Source organism: Oncorhynchus mykiss, chromosome 6, assembly GCF_057628025.1.
Source record: "Oncorhynchus mykiss isolate SJ-2025 chromosome 6, ASM5762802v1, whole genome shotgun sequence".
NCBI classification, from domain to species: domain Eukaryota; kingdom Metazoa; phylum Chordata; class Actinopteri; order Salmoniformes; family Salmonidae; genus Oncorhynchus; species Oncorhynchus mykiss.
Genome location: NC_143027.1, coordinates 65,020,864 through 65,044,997, shown reverse-complemented (window position 1 = coordinate 65,044,997; position 24,134 = coordinate 65,020,864). Strand labels below are relative to the sequence as shown.

At 42.0% G+C, this 24,134-nt stretch overlaps 1 protein-coding gene across 28 annotated transcripts in view; it reads right to left on the bottom strand.

The window, feature by feature from the left end:
* LOC110526357 (CUGBP Elav-like family member 4) overlaps positions 1 to 19,052 on the bottom strand; it is a 177,367-nt gene extending 158,315 nt beyond the window's left edge. For 22 of the 28 annotated variants that reach the window (XM_036980700.2, XM_036980701.2, XM_036980706.2 and 19 more), the window contains exon 1: positions 18,515 to 19,049. In XM_036980700.2, the coding sequence (XP_036836595.1) occupies positions 18,515 to 18,764 (250 nt within the window). In that variant the 5' untranslated portion in view covers positions 18,765 to 19,049. Of the gene's footprint in view, positions 1 to 18,514 lie in introns of all 28 variants that reach the window. The other 6 variants (XM_036980705.2, XM_090238613.1, XM_090238619.1 and 3 more) reach the window with 1 other exon arrangement.
* Between the last annotated feature and the right edge of the window lie 5,082 nt (positions 19,053 to 24,134).

Sequence of the window (24,134 nt, the reverse complement as noted above, 5' to 3'; positions counted from 1 at the left end):
CTTTTTCAAATTTGCTGCTGCACAATCATTTCTGAAAGGAACAAAAGTTCAATGAATTGCATTACAGCGGAATTAACATTTAAGCATCCTCATTTTTGAAGTTTTACCCATGAGCACGTCTGAACCATTTCCATGGATGTTTTAACAGCTAACCTGTTTAACAGTATTTAATAACTTCCTCGCTATGGAGCACCACGCTTTACGAGCTAAATCAACGACTTCATCTCCGGACAGCAAAGCGCTAGCCACCATGCTAGATGAAGCTACGGCAAAACAATGAGAGTTGAGTTTACTCTGAGTTTACTGGAGTACAAACAGAGTTGGATTTGATTCAGGATGACGTTTCCAAGTGCGTTACTGATCTTAAAAGACTTTGAGCTGAGTGCACAAAGCTTGGCGATAGAGTTGACAAATGTATCCAAGCTGCATCACATCTGGCCGTGATTGGGAGTCCCATAGGGCGGCGTACAATTGGCCCAGCGTCCTCTGGGTTTGGCCGGGGTAGGCCGTCATTGTACATTTGAATTTGTTCTTAACTGACTTGCCTAGTTAAACAAAGGTTAAATAAATAAAAAATAAAAAATGTGAGGAGATGTCGACTCAGGGCCAAATCAGAATGGACCGGTTTGAGTCGCTACGAGGACATGCAACGTAGAGACAACGTGAGAATAGCCAATAGGAATGAAAAAACTGAGGCCCAGAACACTTTATTTCATCAATAGATCACTTCCAGAGTGGTTTCCAGATCTAGCTGGAACCAAAATGGAAGTGATGAGAGCTCATCGTATAAGCCGGCACATTGACAACTCAGCCGGATCCCGAACCTTGATTTTCCAGGTGCTCCGATTCCCTGACCAAGACCGCATTCTGAAGGCACTAGGAAGAAGGCACTTGCTCAGATTACTTTCATAGACATAACATTGATGTTCTATTTATTCAAGAGTCCCCCAAATATTTGCAAACAGTCATTATTATGTTGAAGCGTCATCCTCTGTTGATTCCAAAACTGTGGCTCCCTTGTTGTTATGAGACATAGTTTATCAGTGACTGTTCTGGAAAAATATGGTAGGATATCATAGCCTGAGCGTACAAAATTAATGTACAAAATTGAGTTACAATTGAGTTACAGCCTCAATTTGTAGGAGCATGGACTCTACAAGGTATTGAAAGCATTCCACAGGGATGCTGGCCCATGTTGACACCAATGCTTCCCACAGTTGTGTCAAGTTGGCTGAATGTCCTTTGGGTGGAGGACCATTCTTGATACACACTGAAAACTGTTGAGCATGAAAACTCCAGCAGCGTTGCAGTTCTTCACAAAGTAAAATCGGTGCTATTGCCACTTACTACCATACCCTGTTCAAAGGCACTTGTCTTGTCAATTCACCCTCTGAATGGCACACATACACAATCCATGTCACAATTGTCTCAAGGCTTACAAATCCTTCTTTAACCTGTCTCTTCCCCTTCATCTACCCTGATTGAAATGGGGTGATCAAATAAGGGCTCATAGCTTTCACCTGGATTCACCTGGTCAGTCTTTCTCATGTGAAGAGCAGGTGTTTCTAATGTTTTGTACACTCAGTCTATATCAAAAATGTCATCTCAGGTAGGAAAATTGCTCCATCCCAGTATGATCCTACATTTTATGAGAATCTAACGGAGTTGCTGGCGAATGTTATTGATTTTTCTCTGATCGTAGGTGCGGATATGAATGCCGTTTTATCCGCTTTGGACCGCTCTGGCCACGAATCTCAAACAGCTCCCGCACCTGTGTCAGAGGCATTTAACAACTTGGTCAAGGATTTTAATCTCACTGATGTATTTAGATTTGGTCAATTCTACATCTAGACAATTTTGTTTTTACTCTGCTAGACATACACTGAAAGTATGTGGACACCATTTCCGCCACACCCATTGCTGACAGGTGTATAAATAGACTACACAGCCATGCAACCTCCATAGACAAACATTGGCAGTAGAATGTCCTATACTGACGAGCTCAGTGACTGTCAACGTGGCACCGTCATAGGATGCCACCTTTCCAACAAGTCAGTTCATCACATTTTTGCCCTGATAGAGCTGCCCTGGTCAACTGTAAGTGATGTTATTGTTAAGTGGAAATGTCTAGAAGCAACAACAGCTCAGCCGTGATGTGGTAGGCCACACAAGCTCACAGAACTGGACCGCCGAGTGCTGAGGCACGTAGCGTGTAAAAATGGTCTTTCCTCATATGCAACCGAGTTCCAAACTGCCACTGGAAGCTACGTCAGCATAAGAACTGTTCATTGGGAGCTTTATGAAATGGGTTGCCATGGCCGAGCAGTTGCACACAAGCCTCTGGAGCAGTGGAAACGCGTTCTCTGTAGTGATGAATCAAGCTTCACCATCTGGCAGTCCGACGGACGAATCTAGATTTGGCAGATGCCGGGAGAATGCTCCCTGCCCGAATGCATAGTGCCAACTGTAAAGTTTGGTGGAGGAGGAATAATGGTCTGGGGCTGCTTTACATGGTTTGGGCTCGGCCCCTTAGTTCCAGTGAAGGGAAATCTTAACACTAGAAATCTGTGTTTCCAACTTTGTGGCAACAGTTCGGGGAAGGCCCTTTCCTATTTCAGCATGACTATGCCCCCGTGCACAAAGCGAGGTCCATACAGAAATGGTTTTTCGAGATCGGTGTGGAAGAACATGACTGGCCTGCACAGAGCCTTGAACTCAACACCATTGAACACCTTTGGGATGAATTGGAGCACCGACTGCGAGCCAGGCCTAATCGCCCAACATCAGTGCCCGACCTCACTAATGCTCTTGTGGATGACTGGAAGCAAGTCCCCGCAGCAATGTTCCAACATCTAGTGGAAAACCTTCCCAGAAGAGTGGAGGCTGTTATAGCAGCAAAGCGGTGACCAACTCAATATTAATGTCCATGATTTTGGAATGAGATGTTCGACGAGCAGGTGTCCACATACCTTTGGCCATGTAGTGTAACTCCCACTCCAGAATAGATTATATTCTAGTTTCCCACACTGCATACTCAGATACTCATAATGCAACTATTTGAAAAATGACTAGATGTTTATCTAACACAGAATGATGGGTCTGTTGAAGATGACCATATCCTATGGAAGTCTATAAAGGGATTTATCAGGAACTTGTCAGTGTCATTTGTGTCTCACCTTAATAAAACCATAATGACATCAATTAACAAACTAGAAACATGTTTGGCTAATCTGGAATGAGAACAACAAAACTCTTACTCTGACGACAAAAATAAAATAATAGATGCAGTTAAATTAGAATGTAATTCTTTGCTCAGACTCAGGGCAGAATTCTTAATTCATCCAATCAGACATAACTATTATTTTAATGGGGCTAAACCAAGTCCTCTTTTAGCAATGAGACTCAGAAGCAGTGAGAAATACTCTAGTATTACAGATATGAAAGCACAGAATGGCTTGTTAACTAATCCTTTGGAAATCAATGCAGATTTTGGTTCTTTTTAGCTGAATACTCTAGGCCAGGAGTATTCAGCTCTTACCCTATGAGGTCCAGAGCCTGCTGGTTTTCTGTTCTACCTGATCATTAATTGCACCCACCTGGTGTCCAATGTCTAAATCAGTCCCTAATTAGAGGGGAACAATGAAACTACCTGGTGTAACTGGCTTCGAGGTCCAGAGTTGAGTTTGAGGGCTCGATAAATCTGATATTACTTTGAACGGTGTTGGCACTAAGAGCGGATATTCCTTACCTTTCCAACGAAGAATCACAATCCCTTGGGGAACCCATTTCATTGGATGAACTTAAACAGGCACTAACAAATATGAAAAAAGGCCAATCCCAGAATTCTACCTTGCCTTTCGGGATAAATTAGGCCTATTTTTTACATGATTTGATTCTGACTTCTGTTGACAAGGGATCTTTTCACAATGATGTAAACTCTGCAATGATTGCGGTACTTCCGAAGCCCAATAAAGATCACACTCTAATGGGTAACTCAATCGACCTTTGTCGTTGTTGTGCTCGGAAGTTAAATTGTATGCTAGTGTTCTCTCAGCCCGTTTAGAATCCAGTGTGACGACACAAGTGCATCACGATCAGACAGGGTTTATTAAAACTCGACTAGCCTTAGGTAATGTGTGTCGTTTATTACATGGTGTTCATGTCACTAATAAAAAAAACATGCCCCTAATAAAAAAAACATGAGCTAGCGCACACCCAGAATAATAGTTTGTGTGAAGGTGCTGACTAACGGCGAATAAATTATAAACTATCAAAATAAAGAAAGTCGCACACTCCATATATAATCTCCCAGAAATTTAATGGGTATTTACCAACGTTTCAGCATCACTGTGCCTTCCTCGGGGTAATGTCATGAATACTTGAACCAGGTTGTGTAGACACACAGTGCAATTCATGTAACCAATGACAGTGGTGATGGGTGTGTCAGAATTATTAAGTTAATTAAAATGAATTAGTGAAACTGTTAAACAATAGTATATGGCATATTAAATATATTACGCTATTGTTATCATATAGAAACATAATGAAATATTGTGCATCAACATACATTATTGTTTCATTCAATTTCACATAATAATTTCGTATTTCATTTTTGTTACATGCAATCTTTTGGTTCAACCTTAATATATAAGGAACATCATCAACTGGGGGAACATATTAGGTGTAGGCTAATAAGCTGTAAAAAAAAAAAAAAATCAATTTATAAGACTTTAGATAGGATCTCCAGTAAGCCTCTCTTTGTAGTAGTAGGATCTCGATGTTACCTCCTCTCCTTGGTAGAACAACATGCTCAATGCCTGTGTATTTGAGGGAGGAGATGGGATGGTTAGCTTCAACAAAGTGAGCTGCTACTGGATAGTCAATGTTCTTGCACCTGATTTTGCTGCGGTGTTCAGCTATGCGTTGTTTTAATTGTCTTTTCATATGTCCTACGTAGGCTTTTCCACATGAACAGGTGATGAGATAGATTACTCCCTTGGTCTTGCATGAGATGATACCCCTAACAGGGATCTTTCGACCTGTATGTGTCTGAAGAAATATGTTTTTATAGTGCTATTGCACTGTGTACATGAGCCACATTTGTAGGTCCCATTTGGGATGGGTTCATGCCACTAATGACATTAGATCTCCATGTACCGTTCTCTCCTTGGATGCTGAGAAGGCGTTTGATAGGTCAGAGTAGGATTTTCTATGGTCGGTATTAAGCGATTTAATTTAGGAACCAAGTTTATCAGCATGATTCAAGTTTTATATGCAAATCTTTCTGCCATGGTGACCACAGGGGGCAATCCCCGTATCCAGAAGCTGTCGCCAAGGATGCCCAATCTCGCCTTTGCTCTTCGCCCTTTCCATCGAACTGCTAACACAGAAAATCAGACAGCACCTTTCCTTACATAGGGATGGCATACTTCTGTACACTGATAATGCTGTCTCATAATTACCACATACTCTCTACATTTGATGATTCTAGCACCCTCTCCGGGTACAAAATTAATTGGACAAAATCAGCTATGATGTCATTAAGCTTAGGACTCACTCTGTCAATGGTGCCCAAACACATCCAATTGGTAAAGAGCTTTAAATTGTTTTTTTATATTGTTTTTTTATATTTTTATTTCACCTTTATTTAACCAGGTAGGCTAGTTGAGAACAAGTTCCCATTTACAACTGGCCAAGATAAAGCAAAACAGTGTGACACAAACAACGCAGAGCTACACATGGGATAAACACATGGGATAAACAAAAGTACAGTCAATAACACAATAGAAAAGTCTATATACCGTGTTTTCAAATGTAGTAAGATTAGGGAGGTAAAGCAATAAATAGGCCATAGTGGCGAAATAATTACAATTGAGCATTTCAACACTGGAGTGATAGATATGCAGAAGATGTGCAACTAGAGATACTGGGGTGCAAAGGAGCAAAAAATAAATAACAATGTGGGGATGAGGTAGTTGGGTGGGCTATTTACTGATGGGCTGTGTACAGGTGCAATGGTCGGTAAGCTGCTCTGACAGATGATGCTTAAATATCTGGGTATACTGTATAGATATTTTCCTCAAAACATGGCATTAAATAATTTCCAAATATATGTGAGTAGAAGAGTAGCTTTCTAAATTTGTATAGCTTCCCAACTCTCTACAAGCTAAAATATCCATCATTAAGATGAATATTCTTCCCCAAATTAACTTTTTCTCTGCAATGATTACACTAGCTCCACCAAAGAAATACTTGGACAATATCTTGTCTTTAGTCTCTCAATTTGTATGGAAAGGTAAGTGACCTCGAATTAAACTATCCACTATGCATCGTGACAATGTTTTATTAGTCGTATGCGTTGTATTGTCCAACTAAATGCTTACTGGCAGGTTCCTTCTCGACAATGCAACAACAATATGAAATAATACAAGATAAGAAACTGAACATAAAGTAAATGGCTCAGTAGAATAGAAGTTTGTTTTACTTTTGGGCTTTTGTGCTATGCCCCCTTTCAGCATGGTTTGATTCAAATGCTTTAATGTCCTGGAGACTATGGAAGAGAATTTGGCTTTACCACCCAGACTTCAGGATCTTGTCTATTCTGCAGTACCATTAAAACAAGCCAAGTTATGTTTTGAACCACTAATTTCCTTTGTTGTGCTTTGTGCTTAATATAAAAATAATTCTAACACAATACACAAGTGGTATGCTCAGTCACCAAATTTCCACAATCATTCCCTTCTTTCTGGCGGTATCCCCTATAGGAGGATAGGGGTGTTCATGTTTGGATGATCTATTTAGAGATGAAGGTTTGCAAGCCTTTGATGATCTTAGGGCTATATTTCAATTACCTGGTACCTCTTCTTCATTTTATCTATGTTTAAGATCAGCAATGCGGCTGTATGGTGTCTACCAACAATGGCTGTGCATAGGCCTTCAGCACATTTTGTTTCAGCAACGTGACATCCCCTCCCTCAGACCAAGAGACATGCCCCCCCCCCCCCCCCCCCCAACAACATGAACTACGTAGAATATTCCATGTCTACTAACTCAAAGGGTTTGATCTGTATACGGTTATGTTAGTTGCAGTTTACAAATCAGTACCATTTAAGAATCAAGGGATTAGCGAACTATCTACTTTCGATTATCCTATTTGTTGGGATACTGCATGGGAGGACTTAGTGGGTTCATCTAAGAATCCCAATCATGAGCGGAAACACTTTCATTTCATACACAGGGTAAACCGTCCACCAAGAAAATGTAATTTAATGAAAATCATAACCTATCCTCTGTGTGATCTATGTAACCAAGGTGCCTTGGGCTCACAGGAGGTTGGTGCCACCTTAATTGGGGAGGATGGGCTTGTGGTAATGGCTGGAGCGGAATCAGTGGAATGGTATCACATACAGTGCCTTGCGAAAGTATTCGGCCCCCTTGAACTTTGCGACCTTTTGCCACATTTCAGGCTTCAAACATAAAGATATAAAACTGTATTTTTTTGTGAAGAATCAACAACAAGTGGGACACAATCATGAAGTGGAACGACATTTATTGGATATTTCAAACTTTTTTAACAAATCAAAAACTGAAAAATTGGGCGTGCAAAATTATTCAGCCCCTTTACTTTCAGTGCAGCAAACTCTCTCCAGAAGTTCAGTGAGGATCTCTGAATGATCCAATGTTGACCTAAATGACTAATGATGATAAATACAATCCACCTGTGTGTAATCAAGTCTCCGTATAAATGCACCTGCACTGTGATTGTCTCAGAGGTCCGTTAAAAGCGCAGAGAGCATCATGAAGAACAAGGAACACACCAGGCAGGTCCGAGATACTGTTGTGAAGAAGTTTAAAGCCGGATTTGGATACAAAAAGATTTCCCAAGCTTTAAACATCCCAAGGAGCACTGTGCAAGCGATAATATTGAAATGGAAGGAGTATCAGACCACTGCAAATCTACCAAGACCTGGCCGTCCCTCTAAACTTTCAGCTCATACAAGGAGAAGACTGATCAGAGATGCAGCCAAGAGGCCCATGATCACTCTGGATGAACTGCAGAGATCTACAGCTATGGTGGGAGACTCTGTCCATAGGACAACAATCAGTTGTATATTGCACAAATCTGGCCTTTATGGAAGAGTGGCAAGAAGAAAGCCATTTCTTAAAGATATCCATAAAAAGTGTTGTTTAAAGTTTGCCACAAGCCACCTGGGAGACATACCAAACATGTGGAAGAAGGTGCTCTGGTCAGATGAAACCAAAATTGAACTTTTTGGCAACAATGCAAAACGTTATGTTTGGCGTAAAAGCAACACAGCTGAACACACCATCCCCACTGTCAAACATGGTGGTGGCAGCATCATGGTTTGGGCCTGCTTTTCTTCAGCAGGGACAGGGAAGATGGTTAAAATTGATGGGAAGATGGATGGAGCCAAATACAGGACCATTCTGGAAGAAAACCTGATGGAGTCTGCAAAAGACCTGAGACTGGGACGGAGATTTGTCTTCCAACAAGACAATGATCCAAAACATAAAGCAAAATCTACAATGGAATGGTTCAAAAATAAACATATCCAGGTGTTAGAATGGCCAAGTCAAAGTTCAGACCTGAATCCAATCGAGAATCTGTGGAAAGAACTGAAAACTGCTGTTCACAAATGCTCTCCATCCAACCTCACTGAGCTCGAGCTATTTTGCAAGGAGGAATGGGAAAAAATTTTTGTCTCTCGATGTGCAAAACTGATAGAGACATACCCCAAGCGACTTACAGGTGTAATCACAGCAATTGGTGGCGCTACAAAGTATTAACTTAAGGGGGCTGAATAATTTTGCACGCCCAATTTTTCAGTTTTTGATTTGTTAAAAAAGTTTGAAATATCCAATAAATGTCGTTCCACTTCATGATTGTGTCCCACTTGTTGTTGATTCTTCACAAAAAAATACAGTTTTATATCTTTATGTTTGAAGCCTGAAATGTGGCAAAAGGTCGCAAAGTTCAAGGGGGCCGAATACTTTCGCAAAGCACTGTATATCAAACACATGGTTTGATGCCATTCCATTCGCTCCGTTCCAGCCATTATTATGAGCCGTCCTCCCCTCAACAGCCTCCTCTGCTTGGGCTCCTTTACGCATCTGTACTGAGAGGGGCAAGGGTGTGGAGAAATTTTGGGAAAAGGTATCCTCTGTCTTATCTGGCGTACTTGATATGACTATACCTTGTTCCCCCAAACTGTTATCACTTAATGATAATTCCCCACTTATCATGTCATTACAGAAAAGACGTATCATGTTGTCAGGTTTGACAGCAGCTAAAAAGATATTGGCACTAAGATGACAACCTCCACATTCTTTGGCTATGTCCCATTGGATCCGCCCTTTTGTAGATATAATTTATTTACAACTATCCACTGCTAGGATCCATGGGGCTAGCCAAGAAACAATTGACAGCTGGTTATCTGCAGCTGAAACCATCAAACTACTATAGTGCGTATATTTCCCAACAGATTGCCTGTTACTCGTTCATTTTTGGTCTCATGTGCAAAAGTGTACCCCGCTGATTTTATCACAATTGCTTGATTTCGTTTTTAATTTCATGGAGATCAGGTTGGGTGGGTTGGGGTGGTCGCCAGGAGGGGATGGATGGTGGGTTGATGCAGTTGGGTGGCCGATATATGTGTGTATAGGCTATGTGGTCTATTCTACTGTAATTATGTAACCATTCCTGCTGCTTGTTGTTATTGTCTTTGTTCCTTTGAAAATAAATAAAATGTTGATCCCAAAAAAAGGAATAGGAGTCAATAAATGAAAAATACAGATTTTGTAATAAGGAATAGGCTTTTATTTCTACTGTGTCTACTGTTAACTTGTAAATGTTAATTACAGTACAAAAACATGACTGTCATTTAGGCATTTTTAAATTACAGTAAATTGTGTTTACTTGCATCAGGTATCTGTATCTGTAATTGACAAAACAACAAAACAAATTGCAAGTCATTCATTAACATTGGTGTCATGTTCAATGAAAATTGCTGAAAATTGCTATTCTTGGATTGCTTCTTTCTTAGACGTCTGATGCAGCAATGTTCTTCTGAAAACTATTACAAACTCATTTCCAGAAAGATAAACTTGCCTGCCTCAGCATAAGTGCTTCAATTCTCTAAATTAAAATAGTCAACTGAACCCAGCAACTGTGGGGTGTCTGTCTTTTATAGGCAGTGAGACGGTGAGAAGCAGAAACAGCAGCTACATCACTGTACACGGCCATGTTTGGTCCAGGGTAACAAAGACCTTCAGCTCGAATCGTTGCCCAATAGAACTGTGGCAGCATTCAACTGTGTGTGGGAATCTTATCTATTTTCATGCTGTAAAATAGGGCCCTGTTTCCCTCACACACTCCCTATCTAATGATCAGAGAGGTCATCTGTGGACTGGCCTACACCTGTCATTCAACTGAGTACCTGCCAATCACTGTCACCCACCTGCTCCGTCACTGTGTGATTCATGTAAAGGTAGAACCAGCTGCCTGACCATGAGACTGCACATCTCACAGCAGTGCACTACACTCTAAACTAATGGCCACGTCTTAGAGCACAGACATGTTCCTGAAAGAGCAGTGGATTACACACAGTTATTAAAAGACTGTTAGGATGGCTTGCTCTTCTAGCTCTTTGATTCACATTTGTAATGATGAGGCTTTTGGTTGAAAGAATGTTTCAGAGTTATAGTCCTTCTCTCTCTCTCTTGCTTTGACATTTAAATGCTTTTGTGGATTTTAAAGTGAAATTGTCAAAGGCATTTGTAGCCAATTATACACTCTGGCCTGCCTGTTGGGGAGGGGAGAATGAATGACAAACCTAAATTACTCTTAGCATCTCATCTCCCTAGCTGCGTGTGGTGGGGCTCCACAGAGTGCCATCCACCTCTCTGAGCTGCTGGAGAAGGAAGGAGCGAGTGATAGATAACGCTACTCAAGCAGAAGATTTGCCCCCCACCCAGATCCAGCATGTCTGAACAACGGATGTGTTCCCAGACTGACACTAACCATTATGATAATGTGGGGCTCATAGGGAATGATTGATGCTAAGGCAGGTCAAGTAGCTGGACCTGGACAATGGCACTGCCACTCAAATACACTACCTGTATCCCATCCAATAGTGTCAAACACTGCATAGACTACACTGTCCAGTTCCCATAGACTACACGGTCCAGTCCCCATAGACTACACTGTCCAGTCCCTACTTCCTATAGCATCCACAGGATTCACCCCATGACCAAAACATCGAATCACCATCAAATCCCCTTAACAAATTGCAGATATAAGATATGGTCACAAAAATGAATCTACAGACAAACATTTAAATGAAATGTGCAGATGGTTTCACCGCATTAACATTTGGGAAATGCATATACACATAAATGGACCTTGAGGAATTCAAAAGAAATTCACATTAGGCACTAGAGAAATTCAAAAAGCCCAGAGTCAGTATTCATGACACACAGAACTGTTCAGGTTGATACACCGCAATCCACATGCATAAATCACGAGTAACAACATTATACCCCCCCGAATCATGACTAACAACATTATACCTCCCCAAATCATGAAATTTTCATTGATCCAAAATGATGGTGCAACCCTGTGTTATATCACTCTGAGTATGAATGGTGTAGCAGAAGATGATCCATTAATTTAATAATTAATTCATCATTAAGTCTAGACGGTGATGACACACTCCTTAACCACCTGAGGCATTTCAATGACATGTCTCTTGGTCTGAGGGAGGGGATGTCACGTTGCTGAAACAAAATGTGCTGAAGGCCTATGCACAGCCATTGTTGGTAGACTTCTACAATGGTATAGGCCTGCTAAAATAGCCTACTATTCTAGCCTACTAAGTCTTGGTTATGTGACAGGGTTATGGTTCAATATAGCCTGTGGCCTATTTGAATGCAACACACATTTAGTTGAATGTGACAGAGACATAAGAATAGGATACTTGTTTGCTCTTATTTTAATAGGTCTTTATCAATAAAATGTCCCAATAAGGTGCAGAGCGTTCAATTTGCATGCTGGGGGGCAAGGACACCCGCAGCTCCACGAAAATGATTGACAACCATGTGCCATTATCACGCCTGCTTCCGCTCTCCCTCCCTGGCGCTCGAGGGCGCCAGGCTTCCCGGCATTACGCACTCCTGCCACCATCATTATGCAAACCTGCTTCTCTCGTCACGCGCATCAGTGATTCATTGGACTCACCTGGACTCAATCACCTTTGTATTTCCTCCCCTATATCTGTCTGCTCCCCAGCTCTGTTCCGCGCTTCTGCATTGATCGTCGTATGTCTCTGTACTACCCTGATCTGATGCTGTTCCTGTCCTGTTCCCTGTCTGTTTAAATTAAATGCTCACTCTTCGCACCTGCTTTTCATCTCCAGCGTCGGTTCTTACAGAATGCTGAAGCCATCAAATGAAGCATCAAGGAGTGCTGGCGTTTCGGTTGGTGGTGACGTCGGGTCCGGGGGCTGCAGCCAAGGGAACCGGGGTTGCCTCAGCTGGCTCGTCGGGCTTCCACGCCCTAGCTGGCTCGAGAGGTCTCCTTGCCCCGGTTGGCTCGGCCATCCCACGTCAGGCCTCCGCTAGATCGTCAGGGTTTTACGCCTCAGCCGGCTCATCAGGCTCCCACGTCCCAGCGGGATCATCAGGCTGTCAGGCCTCGACTGGATCGTCAGCCTCCAACGCCTCAGCCGGCCCATCAGGCTCCCACGTCCCAGCGGGATCATCAGGCTGTCAGGCCTCGACTGGATCGTCAGGCTCCAACGCCTCAGCCGGTTTGCCAGGCTCCTACGCCTCTGCCGTTTCGTCGGGCTTCTACGCCCCCAGACGGCTGGTCCAGCAACCATTCCTCGGCAGGACCGTCAGACTAGACCAGGTGGGATGAAGGGTGACACCCCTAGAGGGGTGGGTACTGTCACACCTGCTCCCGCTCTTCCTCCCTGGCTGCCCTGCATCACGCACTCCTGCCACCATCATTACGCACACCTGCTTCCCTCGTCACAGGTATCAGCGATTCATTGCACTCACCTGCACTCAATCACTTGTGCTATTTCCTCCCCTATATTTGTCTGTCCCCCGCTTCAGCATTATTTGTCAAATGTCTTTGTATTTCCTGGTTCTGACGCTGTTCCTGTCCTGTTCCATGTCTGTGCAAGATTAAACATTCACTTTCCGTACCTGCTCCTCACCTCCAGCGTCGGCTCTTACAGCCGTTTTCAAGGGATTGCTAAATAAATGTGAACTGTGAGCATTTTTTGTGAGCATAGTCCGAACTACACATTTTCGATAATTCCATACAACACAATTGTGCACATTTAGCTCTATAAGAGTTATACAGCATGCTCTTCGTGGGCTCTCCCTGTCAAGCAGCAGAAGGCTGCACTTGCCGATGTACTGTTAGCTGATAATGTTTACTTTGCAAGCTACTGGTAGAAACTTGGCTAACATGTGAAGTTGGCTAACATCCCCGTTTCAACATTGTTTTCAAGCCTGTTTAATCACGATTGCTGCTGACAGACATGATAGGCTACATTGATTGATGGACCATGTCAAATTGGCTAGCAGGTTAATAACAGATCACGTTAATATGGCTAGTTAACAAGTTAACTTTCAGGGGATAAATTATATGGCTGTATATCCAAATATTGTTTGATGTGCTTGCCATCTATGGTGGTGTTGACAGTAGTCCGACTGACAACTTTGTCAAGCTCTTTCCAAAAGCATAATCTCTGATGACACAATGTTTGTTTGCTTAGCTAGCTACATGCCAAATGGATAGTCTACCCTCACGTATCTGAAATGACATCATCAATTGATGTTTACTGAGCATGAAAAGCATGCAGTTACTTGCTGTATAACTCTGATGATAGAGTTAAATGTGGAATAATTGGAAATGTGTCGTTCTGACTATACTCTTCAAGAGGTGATGATATTAAAACCAAATAGTTATACCATTTATTTAACAATCCCTTGAAAACGGCATACAGTTGTCAATGGTTTTAGCGGAGTTGGATGTCTCCTTGACCCCTAGAAGTCAAATCGAACTCTCTGCACCGTATTGTGATGTTTTATTGAAAACAACCTATAATAATAATTATAATTAACAACTGAGCAATTAACTCAAATGTCGGTTATTTTTCAATATTTAAACAACTAATTGACCAACATCGGTTCAATTATTTGAATTCCATTTCGTTCTGTTTTTTCTGTGAGCTCAATGCCCAGAGAATTCAGATCAAGCCCAAACTGTGTGATGTAGTAGGGAGCTGTAGTTTCCAACAGGCCAATATTCTACCTAGTTTAGTGCAGAAAACGTGGTAATTAATTACAACGACCATAATCCATTGCACGCCCACTTGTCCGGTCTGTTTGGTGGCAGACACACGGAGAGGGAGAGGGAGTTGGAGAGGGAGAGGGAAAGAAGAGACAGAAGAATGCACAATTGAGAGGATAGAGAGCAGTTGCTTCACAAGGTATCTCTACCTGAAAATACATAATCTACGTGATTGATAGTCGGTATTCAGCAGTAAAACTATGCATTATTTACTTTGAAGAACTACTAAAATAGTGATTTTGGCAGACAGCATAGGCAGCAGCTCTATAGAGAAGAGATGACTTGGAAATTCCACTAAAACAAATGTAATATAGACAACTTTTATTAAAGTAAAGTAATATGAATAAACAACGGTTAATAAGCTATAAGCGGAAATGGGCAGTAACTACCATGATGGGACTTTAGTTCATTGTTGTGTTGTGTGTTGTTACAGACTTTAACCCACATCATGTATATTGCATTTAATGTTTTAACAAATTATCTAAACTGAAATCTAAAACCATGATTATTGTTTAATAATCTAACCAAAACTGAACCGACCTCAAAAAGCACCAATCACTCAGCACTAATAACAGGTGTCTACATATTTTTCCACCAAGTTGTCGGCTCCATCATAGGCAGCTCTCAGTGAAAGACGAAGTATAGATGTGCCTAAATAAGTATAGATGTGCCGACAGATGTGCCTAAATATACGCTGAGTGTATAAAACATTAGGAACACCTTCCTAATGTTGAGTTGCAACCCTTTTTGCCCTCAGAACATCCTCAATTCATCGGGGCGTGGACTCTACAAGGTGTCGAAAGCGTTCCACAGGGATGCTGGCCCATGTTGACTTCAATGCTTGCCACAGTTGTGTCAAGTTAGCTGGACGTCCTTTGGGTGGTGGACCATTCTTGATACACACGGGGAACTGTTGAGCGTGAAAAACCCAGCAGAGTTGCAGTTCTTCACAAAATAAAATCGGTGCGCCTGGCACCTACTACCATACCCCGTTCAAAGGTACTTAGAATCTTTTGTCTTGCCCATTCACCCTCTGAATGGCACACATACACAATTCATGTTTCAATTGTCTAAAGGCTTAAAAATCCCTCTTTAAGCTGGATCCTCCCCTTCATCTACACTGATTGAAGTGGATTTAATAAGTGACATCAATAAGGGATCATCATTCAGTCTATGTCATGGAAAGTGCAGGTGTTCTTAATGTTTTGTTTACTCACTGTATTTGCATGATTTGAGTGTAGGCTACTGTAAGCTATTACAGCTAACTAACCTGCTGACCAAAATAAATGTACACATACATTTATTCAATCATTGCATCCACACTGCTCGCGCGCATTAACGAGTATATGCGTAGCCAGGCTCTAAAATAGAACTTGGTTCTATTTCGTTTTTAGGAGCATATACTCACATGGGTGATTGAACAATGAACTGAGGTCCACACTCCAGTCCAGTTGGTGGTGGTAATGCACCTTAAAGTTGGTTGCCAACCGCCATATAAAGTCCAAAGAAGAAGAAGCCCGAAGGAGGAGAGATTACTAGAAGCTAACTCAGTTTACCCTTTTAACTGAGGATTTATTGTCAGAGTAGAGGACCTTGTGCATTTCAAGTAAAATAACAACCCAATGTTAATATCCCAGGACAAATTAGCTAGCAAAGGCAAGCTAGCTAGCTAAATTGCAATGAATGTGTAATGCTTTTCGACCTGTCCCCAAATTAATATAGTTTGTTTCAGAGTTCGTTTCAGAGTTCGCTTTTTTTCAACCTGCGTGTCCTGATCGCATCTGCTGTGGGTAGACAAAATCAAAATGTATGCGTTGGCGCACGTGGACGCACTGGCGTGCCAGGTGTAGTCAGCATGTAAGACTTCATTCACGATTTACAGTTGCATTTGGTTATATTTTGCCTATTGTAAGTTTACCAATACCTTAAGTATTTCCGTATACATAGCCTACTAGGATGAAGAGGAAATTCAGCAACTCTTGGAGGGCAGTGGAAGTTGATAAAAAAGTTTATGTGAAAGTAATGTGGGTTTTATACATTTCAAAACGCCCTTCTATGAGCCCAAAGACCAATCAAAATTGGAATACGAAACAAACATAGACTTACATAAATTATTGTAAATGCAAATCACAAATGTATTTAAAAAGTCTTAAATCAAATAGTTTTTATTTCAAGGAAGTACTATTTTATTTGAAGTCTGGCTTTTTTTGTAAAGCATTTTTCCCAAAAAACGGAATCAGCCATTGCTTAGGACCTTTGCAAGCCTATTTTAAAGTAAAAACTATAGAATCTATAGAAAAATATTTTACACATGCCTTTCTGTAGGGAACATTTAAAGCTTTTGGCATATATCACAGGTGAGAAGACCATATGAGGGGGAAAACTCCCGCGCACTCCCAATGTGACTTTGAGTCGGTGGGTAGTAATGCATAATATGTCCTACATTATAGGCTACTAGTACACAGGAGTGGCCTCGGCGGATGCTGATTTGACTGGGCAGACAGTTTGGCTTGTGAACAGGAGTATCTTTCTTTAAGCAAACAGCCCTGGAGCTTTGACATTCATGGAGTTCGAGGACAGGCAGACGTAGAAAACACACGCATCGAGAATATTGTTTTAAACGATCATCATGTTCCAGAGAGAAACGCGGGGTGTGTGGGTCCAGCATCAGTGACTGATAACTCACGGAACAGGTGGCGCACAGAGACCTTCAGGGCACAGGGTAAAGGGAGATCCGGGAGCAGGACACTGCTGGGCGGGCCGCTAATTTCTGCGTCACGATTCCCTCTCTGTCTCTTGGCGGCTTGTAGGCTCTTTAATAATATGACCTATTAATGTAAACTAGTAGCTTTAATTATATACTGCACTATATGATTTAGCTGGCACTGGTCCCACGACGAACCCAGCGCTGTACCAGTATCGCAGTGATTAGTGGAAGCGCGCTCTTCTGGAGAAGAGATTAGTAAAATCATTAGAAGAGAGACTTTTATTATAACTTTGCACACATATTTAAATGTCACCCCACATAACGAAATTATACACATTATATAACTAGGCTATATAAGGCCTGTTTTTAGTAATAACACACATATTGTTTAAAATAAAATAATGAATCAATACTAATACCACTACTAATAATTATTAGTATAATAATATTACGTATCCTTTAAGTTACTTTTTAGTATTTGCTTTCGTTATTTCTATAACACTAGCATTTAAATAGACAACCACCTCGATTCTAAGACATAGCCTATACTTCACGGGACATTCGGATATAATGTTGATATGGGCTACCGGTAGACAATATTGTCAAACAATAAGCGGCTAAATGTACGGCGTTGTAATATTAATTCAGAAGTGAAATAGAAGGACACCATCTGGATAATCAATCACATTTAGTCTGTATTCTACGCTATGAAATAATGACATACGAGTATCGCTCCTGATCATTGTGGACAATGAGGTGACCCGGTCGGTGAAAGAGCACGAGAGAGAGACCCCATGCTGTTCCCATGCCTCTGCTATGCCACATTGGTTGCTTTTTATTTCCTGGGCCCCGCCCCCTGAACTAGCCTACACTACAATACATGGCAGTGATCTAAACAGTTATTTTGGTCTCTTAATTACGTCTAAAACGTATACATTAGCCTTCTCAAAATGCCACATCAGCATCGTCACACAGCCCTAATAACTAACATCATGATTTCCGTCCTCCTCCTTCCGGAGCATCTTTTAGCCTATCTATCTATGACGATCTAACTATCAGGCACGGTGAAGCAAACAGACATTCCTTGTCCCACCCCTTAACTAGGAGCCCAGCACATGAGCGTAAATGTAAACATACACAGACATAGGCTACAAAACAGTAGTATCCTAGCGGATGTGGGGTTGACACTTTGACAATTAACCGCGCGCACTCATTCGCACACGTGTGTGTGTGTGTTTCTGTGTGTGTGTAAAGCAACAACGTACTGCTTTGCAGGAAACTCCCACATGCCACAAACATCTACAATAATTACACTTTTTATGCTCTCATTAGAGCCTCGAATGCTTTAAAAAAGATATACTGGTTTTGAAAAGGGTGTTGCTGCGTGCAGACAGAAGCAAAGAAATGATACCAGAACCGACCTTTATGCATTCCAGTAAACCTGTCTTTCAGCACAGTGAGTTCGTATATCTTTCCGAATTCCTCAAAAAGGGGCTTCAGATCTTTCTCCTCCAGGTTTCTGGGAATCTGTCCGATAAACAGCTTGATGGCGTCGTGGTCCTTCATTGGAATGGTGTTCTGACCGATCATGAGTCCGTTCATCCTGCCGGCGCTGTTCGTGGTGCTGAATCCATTCTCTTGCTGCACTCCGTTTGCAGTGACTGTAGCCATCTTTCCTAAATGGGCCGGCGGCTGGTCTCTCTCTCGCTCTCTCTCTCTCCCTTTCTCCCTTTCCCTCTCTCTCAAGTCAACTGCAAACTCCCCCTACTTTATTTGTATCTTCTTTCTCTCTCCCTGTCCCTCTCCCTTTTTACACAGTTTCTCTCTTCTTCTTTCTCCTTTCTCTCAATCTATCCTTTTGCTTTGATTTCGCTTTATTTATGTTTGATGTATTTTCATTCCTCTAACCCGTTCTCAATCTGTTTCTTTCTCCCTGTGTCAGCTGCCACTCTGCCTAGTGACGTCAACTCGCAGGCTTCTGACTAGACCCCTAGCTAATTTGCATAACAAGCCCGGTTTAGCCAATTGGAGGGCAGAACGACCGAGAGCGGACAGGGTGTAGTGAGAATCCAAACATTTGTGTAAAGGGAAAGCTCGAGACTTTTAAGAGGAACAAAAACAGGAACTTGCCGCTGTAGGCTACGTATGAAATTGAATTCTGTAGATAATCATTCTCACAGGTAGCCTTGTTCTGGCTAATAGGAAAGACACAGTTAGATATGTGTAGGCTATTGTCTGCTGTGTTTTGATGTCGCGCGCTCAAAGAAAACCCAGTATCTACATTCCTAACATGTTGCTGTCCATGGTGCTGAATTGGCGCTACCGTTTAGTTTCAACAGTTTTTGGACTGATCTACGGGTTAATTTCACCCGCTTCATAATCAACGGGACTTTGTCTATACATATCAAAATCCACATAACTGATGTATATGTTGTCATATTAAAGTACAACTAATTAAGTTTTGCTTTTGGTAATCATGGTTTATGAAAGGCTCAACAGTTTGGTCATAATTAGGTCAGAGATCCTAAGTGGTGATATTGTGCACTATTACGGCAGGGATGAGATTATTGATGGGATGCTGAATGACTCCAGTACTGTAAGGCTATTTTGAGAGCCAGGCAACAGGTTATGCAGAGATGAATTGTTCATCAGTCAGTGGTGGCAAATATTCTAGAGAAGGATATAACTACAGTTGAAGTCAGAAGTTTACATACACTAAGGTTGGAGTCATTAAAACTCGTTTTTCAACCACTCCACACATTTCTTGTTAACAAACTATAGTTTTGGCAAGTCGGTTAAGACATCTACTTTGTGCATGACACAATTAATTTTTCCAACAATTGTTTACAGACAGATTATTTCACTTATAATTCACTGTATCACAATTCCAGTGGGTCAGAAGTTGACTGTACACTAAGTTGACTGTGCCTTTAAACAGCTTGGAAAATTCCAGAAAATGATGTCATGGCTTTAGAAGCTTCTGATAGGCTAATTGACATACTTTGAGTCAATTGGAGGTGTACCCGTGGATGTATTTCAAGGCCGACCTTCAAAAGCAGTGCCTCTTTACTTGACATCATGGGAGAATCAAAATAAATTAGCCAAGACCTCCACAAGTCTGGTTCATCCTTGGGAGCAATTTCCAAATGCCTGAAAGTACCACGTTCATCTGTACAAACAAGAGTACGCAAGTATAAATACCATGGGACCACGCAGCCGTCATACCGCTCAGGAAGGAGACGCGTTCTGTCTCCTAGAGATGAACGTACTTTGGTGCGAAAAGTGCAAATCAATTCCAGAACAACAGCAAAGGACCTTGTGAAGATGCTGGAGGAAACAGGTACAAAAGTATCTATATCCACAGTAAAACAAGTCCTATATTGACATAACCTGAAAGGCCGCTCAGCAAGGAAGAAACCACTGCTTCAAAACCACCATTAAAAAAGCCAGACTACAGTTTGCAACTGTACATTTGGACATAGATCATACTTTTTGGAGAAATGTCCTCTGGTCTGCTGAAACAAAAATAGAACTGTTTGGCCATAATGAACATTGTTATGTTTGGAGGAAAAAGGGGGAGGCTTGCAATCCGAAGAACACCATCCCAACCGTGAAGCATGAGGGTGGCAGCATCATGTTGTGGGGTGCTTTGCTGCAGGAGGGACTGGTGCACTTCACAAAATAGATGGCATCATAAGGGAGCAAAATTATGTGGATATATTGAAGCAACATCTCAAGACATCAGTCAGGAAGTTAAAGCTTGGTCGCAAATGGGTCTTCTAGATGGACAATGACCCCAAGCATACTTCCAAAGTTGTGGCAAAATGGCTTAAGGACAAAAATCAAGGTATTGGAGTGGCCATCACAAAGCCCTGACCTCAACCCTATAGAACATTTGTGGGCAGAACTGAAAAATCATGTGCGAGCGAGGAGGCCTACAAACCTGACTCAGTTACAGCAGCTCTATCAGGAGGAATGGGCCAAAATTCCCCCAACTTATTGTGGGAAGCTTGTGGAAGGCTACCCAAAACGTTTGACCCAAGTTAAACTATTTAAAGGCAATGCTACCAAATACTAATTGAGTGTATGTAAACTTCTGACCCACTGGGAATGTGATGAAATAAATAAAAGCTGAAATAAATAATTCTCTACTATTATTCGGACATTTCACATTCTTAAAATAAAGTGGTGATCCTAACTGACCTAATACAGGGATTTTTTTTAATAGGATTAAATGTCAGGAATTGTGAAAAACTGAGTTGAAATGTATTTAGGTAAGGTGTATATAAACTTCCGACTTCAACTCTATCTAGAATATATGCCTAACTAGTGGTTAACATTCAGATATTCTTATTACATCTTATGCATAGTTACATAGGCGCGGCAAATATTGATTGTTGCATGATTGTAACATCTATGCATATGATTAAAAAATATATATATATATATATGTATGGTATGTCAATTCAATATTTTTTATTTATTTATTTTTTGAATTTTACCCCTTTTTCTCCCCAATTTCGTGGTATCCAATTGTTTTAGTAGCTACTATCTTGTCTCATCGCTACAACTCCCGTACGGGCTCGGGAGAGACGAAGGTTGAAAGTCAAGCGTCTTCCGATACACAACCCAACCAAGCCGCACTGCTTCTTAACACAGCGCCATCCAACCCGGAAGCCAGCCGCACCAATGTGTCGGAGGAAACACCGTGCACCTGGCAACCTTGGTTAGCGCGCACTGCGCCCGACCCGCCACAGGAGTCGCTGGTGCGCGATGAGACAAGGATTTCCCTACCGGCCAAACCCTCCCTAACCCGGACGACGCTAGGCGACGACTGCAACCTCCTGGTCGGAGTCGGTTATGACAGAGCCTGGGCGCAAACCCAGAGTCTCTGGTGGCACAGCTGGCGCTGGTCAATTCAATATTTAATACATATCCCAAGCATATCCTCTATGTTGAATGAAATCAAAATAGATCTTGCAGATGTTTTCATATTTGTCTTTGTATGAGAAGGTTCCTCTCCTATGTATGCAGGAGTGTGGTTGTTGTTTGGGGAGAGGAGGGTTATTTAAAAGGCTCTAGTAACATCTGGCATTGCATTGCTTTGGTTAGCTTTAATAATTTATTTTCTATTTAATCACATCCTTGTAGATCGTTTTTAAAAAGATCCTGCAGAGTTTACATGCTGAATAGGGTATTAAAGCACAACAGGCCCCCTTGTCAATACCATCAGAGGCATTCATTGCCATAAAGGCAGAGCTAATGTAACGTCAGTGTCGCCCTTTGGTTTTGTGTTTTTTTTTGTTTCCTTCTTTTTGTCGTCTCTCAGTGGGGATCCTTGCCTGCACAGCTGTGAAGACTTCCAAACTGCTTGGCAGGGGAACAGACATGCAGGTACTGCTGCCTGGCTGCATGCTATCTCCTATTATGCCACTGCTGCTGCTGTGTATACATCTTTTTGTTTGAGTGCGGGGAGGCGTCTCAGAAAGGTTGACAGGGTTCTCAGGCTTGTCGCTGCCAAGCCTCACCACCTGTACGGAAACGGAGGGAACCGACGTGCTTGGGCCTCTCACAGATGGAGTGCAGTCAGATGAGTTCCAAGCTGTGCTTGTGGAGGCATGTGAACTTTTCACAAAGAAAGAATGCACACAAGAAGAATATTATGTGTCCTCCAGGATTTTTCACACCTGAATACCCCATGTCACTTCATCTTTTTTTTATGACAAACATTATTCACAACGTATTCAAGGTGACTCACCGGAAAAGTCACAGGCAAGCTATTTGAAATACCTCCAAAGAGATTCAGTGCCTTGAATTTCCCAAATCAGAGACGGACAACCCTGGGAGTGAAAAATGGTTTTAAAGGAAATGACCTCAGTGTGTGTTCATTATTAACCAATTAAACAGATCACGGGGAGTAGACGAGGTGTAATGCAGTTAGGCATCAACACATTTCACTGTCCATCTTGTAAGAATGAGTCAAATTGAAGAGAGAAAAGAGCCATTGATATTCATGTTATTGCCTCTATGAGGTGTGATAGTATTTATGTGAATTTAGGAGTGGTATGGTAATCCTGGAGCTTTCTCCAACACACAGGCTCTATCTGCTGCTGGCTGCCTCGGGGAGGGGTTGTGCTGTCAGTGCACTGTTTCCCCACACGCCCCAGGAGAGAAAACCACTCTCTCTGAAGCAATCATTTGCTTTCAAAACTTGACTTCCCTCAAAATTCATTCATTTGCCTGTGCACAATGGAAGTGGCAGTATACCACTTGTTGGTCCAAGCCTGGGCTGCGTATAGAGGGATTTTTTAGGCTTGGTTCATTTTCATTTATAAAGGCTGGATTACATCTCATTGATGAGGGACTTATATCCTTTATGGTGGGCGTCCTCTCTAGTGTTAGTGCCTGGCCGTTCCACTGAATGCCAAACAGGCATCTTGCATTGCACATTAAAGAGTCGCAGTAAACAGAGGGAATGAATAAACGAGAGACAAACAAACAACAGGTCATGGAGACCGCCATGAGTCATCTGCTTCCTGGCAGCTAATGAATCCCACAATCCTCTCTGCCTGCCTGGTTCCCAGGAGTATGTTGTGCACTCAGGCATTTTGCTCTCTCTGTATGGTTACATTTCTCCATTTAACAACATCTGAATATGCATTTTTTTTGTTGCATTATGTTGGATGTAACAAAGCGACTCAGCTATATGAATACACTGCTGTTGGGTTATTGCAATGTCACAGTTTGGTGGAGAAAACCCCTCCCTCCCTCACACACACACATGCACACGCACACACACACCGCTGTGAGTCAGATGAGGACAACATGGGCATTTACACAGTACTGTGAGGTGAGTAGAGAGTAGAATGGAGGACTCAGAGTCCATTCACACCCAATGGCAGGAGGGATCCACTGAGGAATCACAGGTAACAGTACTGACATACAAGCAGCCAGCAGGATCACTTCCTGGCAAGCCCATTCACAGAGAACAAAGAATCATCACCATGTTTTTCTCTCAATGCCCAATATGTAGAAGTAGGC